We start from the raw sequence: 6,849 nt of genomic DNA on the forward strand, positions 1-6,849 counted from the left end.
TTGACAGTAGTTTTTGTCCCTAAATATTCAACCGAATATTTTTCTCACTTTCTCCCTCTATTCTCCCTTTCTCTCCTTCTTACGCTCCCCTTTCTCCCCTTCTTACTCTCCCCTTTCTCTCCTTCTTACTCTCCCCTTTCTTTCCCCTTTCTCTCCTTCTTACTCTCCCCTTTCTCTCCTTCTTACTCTCCCCTTTCTCTCCTTCTTACTCTTCCCTTTCTTTCCCCTTTCTCTCCTTCTTACTCTTCCCTTTCTTTCCCCTTTCTCTCCTTCTTACTCCCCCTTTCTCTCCTTCTTACTCTCCCCTTTCTCTACTTCTTACTCTCCCCTTTCTCTCCCGTTCTCTCTACTCTCAGGTGTTTCAGGCCTGTGGGAACCTGAGGGAGGGAGGAACCAGCAACATTGGGTTGGAGGAGGTGAAGAAGAGGGGGAAGGTTACAGTGCAGGACAGCCCAACCTCTGGGGCCAGACTGGAGAAACTGGTCAGTGATACTGTCGATAGTACTCTCTCTCTCTCTCTCTGTCTCTCTCTCTCTCTCTCTCTCTCTCTCTCTCTCTCTCTCTCTCTCTCTCTCTCTCTCATTTCTCAGTCACTTGAGATATGATACTGTTCCTGTTTAGTCATGTTTATTCTTACTCTGTGAAGAATGCATAAATAGCAAAGCTACAGTCAAGAATGCAGTGAGTCAGATGCATATCAAATGTGAGGGAATGGAAACAAGCATCATTGTTTTCCAACAATAAACAAACTGTTTGTTGCTAATACAGAAGCTGTCTGCAGAAAATGTAAATGCTTGAACAAACTTGATATCGAATAGCTTTTGATAGCAGTTTCCAGTACACAGGTTGTTTTGATTAGGCACCAAACGAAAGAAAAGGGACTGAAACAGGGAGGGTCTACCTGAACACATGTCCAATAAGAAATGCTCATTGTCATTTTCCATTGTAAAACGTTTTGCTACTGTATGTACTAATGACATAATGTCATGGTCCCCAGGTTTCTGATGTGTCGAGAAGGCTGAGGGACATGCAGTCCTACTGGGTCTCGTTACCCAGCACCCTTTGCAGCGACAGGGTGGCCACCAGGGCCCAGGGTGACGACAAGTGCTGGAACGGGATGGCTCGTGCCAGGTATGACCTTAAACCACGTCTGTGTGTGTGTGCGCGCAAGCATGCTATATGTGTGTGTATACTCTATGTATATGTGTGAGTGAGTGTGCATGCTTTCGGGTGTCTCTGTGCGTGTGTGAGTGTGTGCATTTGTGAGTGTGTGTGTATTTGAGTTCTCCCCAGTCATCCTCTCTCCTTGTCTCCCAGGTACCTTCCAGAGGTGATGGGTGACGGCCTGGCTAGTCAGATCAACAACCCTGAGGTAGAGATCGACATCACCAAGCCAGACATGACTATACGCCAACAGATCATGCAGCTCAAGATCATGACCAATCGCCTCAGAAACGCTTTCAATGGCAACGATGTAGACTTTCAGGACACCAGTGAGTACAGACCTAGGATCAGCTAATACAATGTGAATACTGATTCAGGTACAACATCCTCCAGCTATGAAAGAGATTGTGTCATGTTGACATCATACGATTGCCTGGAAATATTTGATATGCTGTTTTAATTGTCTTCAGCTTGTTGTTTTGCGTAGAAAATAAATGGTCCCTTTTATAGCTATTCTGAAAGCTATTGTTCTACACGATAAAGGAGGCCTAGAGAAAGAGAGAATATTTAACCGTGAAGAGCTCACTTTCCTACTTCTGTGACATGTGTTCGATTTAAATAGACAGTGCAATTTCAGTTTTTATAGGATGGAGCTGGAATTAAGTTACGGAGAAAATAACTTGGCCTAAATTGTGATGCCGTTTCTAATAATTGAGGGCAGATTTTTGTGCTGCATTACTGTCAGTCTTATTTCCTTATATCTGGGGCTTGAACCCGAGTGCCCTCTTCCTGCTTCTGAGGTGTCTATCAAATGCCTGATTTAAATGCTGTTTGTAGTTACTAGGAATTATAACAGGATAAGGTATTAGAGAATATATGTCTTCATTTTGGGAGTCCAGCCAATGAAGTATTCTACATGTACAAAGTGGGCTCCAAATGGAAAAGCACCTTTCAGCCAGCAGAGCTTGCATGTATTATCAACTCTTTAAAGAGCAATTCCACCACTTTTTTACTCATATTCATTATCTCCAGCACAATATCAGTGTCTTCATATGTGAAAACGGCGCATTTGTATGTTCTGTGGTTATAAAGGTAAGAAAGGTCCTTAAAAAGTACTTCTCAATGACATCAAAGTGGGATTAAATGTAAAAAACAGGGATTTTCGAAACCATGTAGACACTGGTATGGTGCTGGGACATTATGAATGTAAGATTGAAAAGGGGTGGTATTGCCCTTTTGACTTAGTGCTTACTGGCACATAAGGCAGAGACATTTTCTTGCTATACCATACAGATCAGATTATTTCTCTAAAAATGTATTTTATTTTTCTGCTCTGTCCCCAGGTGATGATGTCAGTGGTTCAGGAAGTGGCATGTGCGCTGACGATAACTGTGCTCGGGGCCCACGCCTCATGGCCCCAAACACAGACAGACCCAAACTCTATGCCTACCCCCCGGAGAACAAGAAGGTTGTGAAAGCCTCAGCCAACCACAATCTCCCCTTCATCGCCCTCTACCTGCTCTCATTGGTCACGTTGTTGCTCCGGCGGTAATTGACAGGGGATTCCAGGGGATTCCACCAATCGGGACTGAGTTTGGTACATGGGGGGCAGGACGAGGGGTGGGAGGAGAGGCGAGGAGACGATGTCGGAGGTTTACCTAGTTAATTTGCCAAAATAAAACTAAAATAAGGAAAAATACTTCCTTTTGGTCTCAGATCAGAACAAAAATGGAGTAATGAGTATTATATTATTCATAGATTTTGGGGTTCTGTTCTTGTCTTTTATTTTACAGTATACGGCACCACTACAGCTGGTCTTTTCACATTTTTCTTTAGTTTTGCTTTCTGGTGTTTGGGTGCTCTAACATATCTGTACCGAAGACATGTTAAGAGTCAGTCTATAGACCATAGCGATATAGAGGATGTAAGTCTTGGTTGACACTGTGTAGGGGGGGGGGGGGGGGCTTTTCAGCCACGTTGAGCCAAACGTCTGTTTTCCCACTCTTTTAAACAGTCTTTATGTCTGAGGACATCATTTATTAAAAACAGAATATCAAACCCCCTGGAGCATCTTTGGGGCGAAAAAGTGTTTCTACCCCAAACTCAAGTGAAATAAAGTATTGATGAGTTTTAAGGAGGATAAGCTGGCCCCAGGGGTTTTGGTAAGACCCTGAAAACGTCTTAGCGTTAAACCCACACAACATCACAGGGCACAACAGTGAGAAAATGAAAGAGCTTTGCATCAGCAGTTTTTTTCCCCTCCTCTGCTTGGTAATGTAAGCTGTAATATTAGTCGTGATCATATTCACAACGACTTGATCCTCTGCTGTGGGAGTAACATGACCCTTCCATCCCTCTATCCATCTTTCCTCCCATCCCTCCACCCCTCGTTCTATCTCTCCCAAAGCAGATATGTCTCTCTAGGCTTTAGTTGGATTGGGGAATTTGTTGGAAACATAAAACATATTTGTGTCAATGTGACCACAGTAGTCCTCAGTATCGACACTATATTGGCAGTATATGGTAGAACCTGTATTTAGGTTGAAGTTTGTGCTCTATCTTACAGAAAGAAGGGAAACTAGGAGAGGGATGGGTGTGTGTTTGTTCTGTCTTCGGGTAATGGAGCTCAGTTAGCATTATAATGTGTTACTTTGTAGCTAATGACTGAGTTGTTATGGTACCAATGACCAATATTTTCAGACTGAGCCAGTCAGCTACAGTGGAGGGGTTATACTGCACTCGAACCACATGTTGCAAAGCAGACTGTTTGCATGTCTGAACGACTGCTTCTTTGCTTGGACTAGTTGACTTAGCGATTGGAACTCCGTGACGCTGACTTGTTTGTCTCCAACCCCCCCCTCTCTGTCTTTTCCGTTGCATCCCAGCTCCCTCCGTCCCCGATCTTGCTCCCTTCCGTCTTATCTCCCACGTTCTTCTCCCTCTTCTCCCTCACACTCCCACCTCTCTTTTATCTCTCCCTCCCAGGCTGTCCTTCATGGCATACTATTCATTCGCAAATGACGACCTTCTGTGCTCTCCGAAGCTTTGACGTGACAGCGTGGCTTCATGACAATGACACAGTGCTTCATTATACTGCAAAAGTGTGTGGTCGCTTGACAAAGAATGTCTATTTGGGCTTATTCGACAAGATGGAAACGGATAGAAACGTTTTGCAATAAGAACTGATTCCGTGTTTTACTCCGCATGATATTAAAAGCATTCAACAGCCATAGATTCTTACACAATGTTGCAGGCATTTCCATTAGACTGAATGGGCCCCCTGAGGGTCAGATGGAGAGCTTTTGATACGGACTGTGCTCGTCAATAGCCAACATCGAATGAGGAGATTGGGGAGAGTTAGGGCTCCAGAGATATGGTCACACACTATAATTGAGGGTCTTCAGTCTATGGCCGTACACCAGAACCGGGGAAGCTAAGCGACCCGTCCGCTAGGCCTGTACTTCGGCTTCTGAGGCAGAAAATGCTGAGAATTCAGGAGGAACACACAGGAAATAACATGACCCCATTCAGAACCATAGAGTTCAGAGCACTCACGCAGGAGGACTGCAGCTGTTATCAAAGCCGGTCCCGGTGGAGTCAGGAGTTTTTGCATCCAGGTTTTCCTTCCAGCCTTCACACAATTCTATTCCATTGATCTGATATGCACTTCATTATTCAATCAATTGGCTCAATTGAACATAATTAAGTAAAGGTTGGGTGAAAACCTAAGAGTCCTCTCGGACTGACTATGAACCTTGGTCTCAGAACACATGTATTGAATAGGTGAAAACGCCTAGAAACAAGCATTATGATAGTGACACTGGGTAGTGATCTGATGAACAGGTTATTATGTGAGTAGGCATAGGGTTCCCTGGAGCGTACCATGTGAACTGCCCCACAGTGACATTCCAATGCAAAAACACAGTTAACCACTCACTCACGCCGACTTCACTCACTTTTAATGGCCACGCCTCTCAATGCCACTGAACAAAATTTGCACAGCACCCCCCCTCCCCCAGCACCCTTCATCCCCCTCTCCTGTCCTCCTCTAACCCCTCTCCCGCTCTCGTCTGTATAATTCAAAATCCCCCTCTTTATAAACGCTGCACTTTTATGACGTAAGAGGCCTAGGAAGTCGATAAGATGGTATTGTCTGCACAAAGACTGAGATCAGAGATCACAAGATGACGGATCGATAGGTGAGTCGACACTCTCCATAAACGTCTATCGATGAGTGTTTGTGTATGCAGATAAATATGGACCACTGAGATGGCTGCAGTTTGAGACGGGTGAAATAGCATAATGTATAACTTGAACCTGGGTTCAACTACTATTTGAAATCTTTCAAACACTTTGTGTTTGCTCTACCCTGCTTTTGTGTTTGCAGATGGGTGGGGGTTGCAGTTTTAGGACTATTCTATTGGTCCATTAAGCCAGGCCAGCTCAATCAAGCACAGATAAAGTATTTGAAATCATTTCAAATAGTATTCGAACCCAGGTCTGATATAACCAGGGGTCCTGGACATGTTTATTTCCCCTTTATGAGTTGAATGTGGCAGGCATTTCTGAAAGGTGCCAATTTGAAAGAAAACCATTGGAATTTAATTTTTAATTTTTGGGGTTCTATTTGTTTTCAGAAAAAAACCTATGGAGTTTTTGTGTTTATGGTGACGATAGATGCAAGAAAAAACAGGTTGAATAAATATGTGTAATTTGCTGTTGTTTGTTCCTGGAACCTTGTGTCAATTATATGCCTTGTAAGATTTTAAAGATGCCCTGTGTCATGTTCATTTTGTGGTGGATGTTTGTGTGATTGATGAACGAATGAATGAACTTTATCAACCCGCAGAAGGGAAATTCCAAGACAGGACAAACCAACAGGAGAGCAGTCAAAGAGAGAAAAGCAGGGTTCACACAGACACAACAAAAATCTGTATGTTTAATAGTCAACAATGCATTTTATTCTGGGCTTTTTTTTTAGGGAGTTTGCCAGCCTCACTCTAAACTATACTGAACAAAAATATAAATGCAACATGTAAAGTGTTGGTCCCATGTTTCATGAGCTGAAATAAAAGAGAAGAACTTTCCATAAGCAGAAAAAGCTTATTTCTGTCAAATTTTGTGCACAAATGTATTTACATCTATGTTAGTGAGCATTTCTCCTTTGCCAAGATAATCCATCCACCTGACGAGTGGCATATCAATAAACTGATTGAACAGCATAATGACTCTAAAATGTGCAGCAGTTTTGCCACACAACACAATGCAACAGATGTCTCAAGTTTTGAGGGAGCGTGCAATTGGCATGCTGACTGTATGTCCACCAGAGCTGTTGCCAGAAAGTAGAATGTTAGAGAATTTGGCTGTTCGTCCATCCGGCTTCACAACCGCAGACCACATGTATCCACGGCAGCCCAGGACCTCCACCTCCAGCTTCTTCACCTGCGGGATGGTCTGAAACGAGCCACCCGGACAGCTGATCAAACTGTGTTTGCACAACTGACGAATTTCTGCACAAACTGTCAGAAACTGTCTCATAGAAGCTCATCTGTGTACTTGTCATCCTCACCAGGATCTTGACCTGACTGTAGTTCGGCGCCATAACTGACTTCAGTGTGCAAATGCTCACCTTCGATGGCCACTGGCCTGCTGGAGCAGTGTGCTGGTCACGGATGAATCCCGGTT

The 6,849-nt window shown here is 43.8% G+C and overlaps 1 protein-coding gene across 1 annotated transcript in view; it reads left to right on the plus strand.

Moving 5' to 3' along the window:
• The window catches only part of LOC115114338 (glypican-1-like), a 112,846-nt gene extending 106,912 nt beyond the window's left edge, over positions 1 to 5,934 (plus strand). Inside the window, exons 8-11 of the mRNA XM_065013370.1 lie at positions 357 to 482; positions 998 to 1,131; positions 1,318 to 1,493; positions 2,508 to 5,934. Of these exons, the coding sequence (XP_064869442.1) occupies positions 357 to 482; positions 998 to 1,131; positions 1,318 to 1,493; positions 2,508 to 2,716 (645 nt within the window). The 3' untranslated portion in view covers positions 2,717 to 5,934. The remainder of the gene's footprint in view (positions 1 to 356; positions 483 to 997; positions 1,132 to 1,317; positions 1,494 to 2,507) is intronic.
• The last annotated feature ends 915 nt before the right edge of the window (positions 5,935 to 6,849 follow it).

The sequence above is a fragment of the Oncorhynchus nerka genome, linkage group LG9b (genome assembly GCF_034236695.1).
Source record: "Oncorhynchus nerka isolate Pitt River linkage group LG9b, Oner_Uvic_2.0, whole genome shotgun sequence".
Classification (NCBI taxonomy): domain Eukaryota; kingdom Metazoa; phylum Chordata; class Actinopteri; order Salmoniformes; family Salmonidae; genus Oncorhynchus; species Oncorhynchus nerka.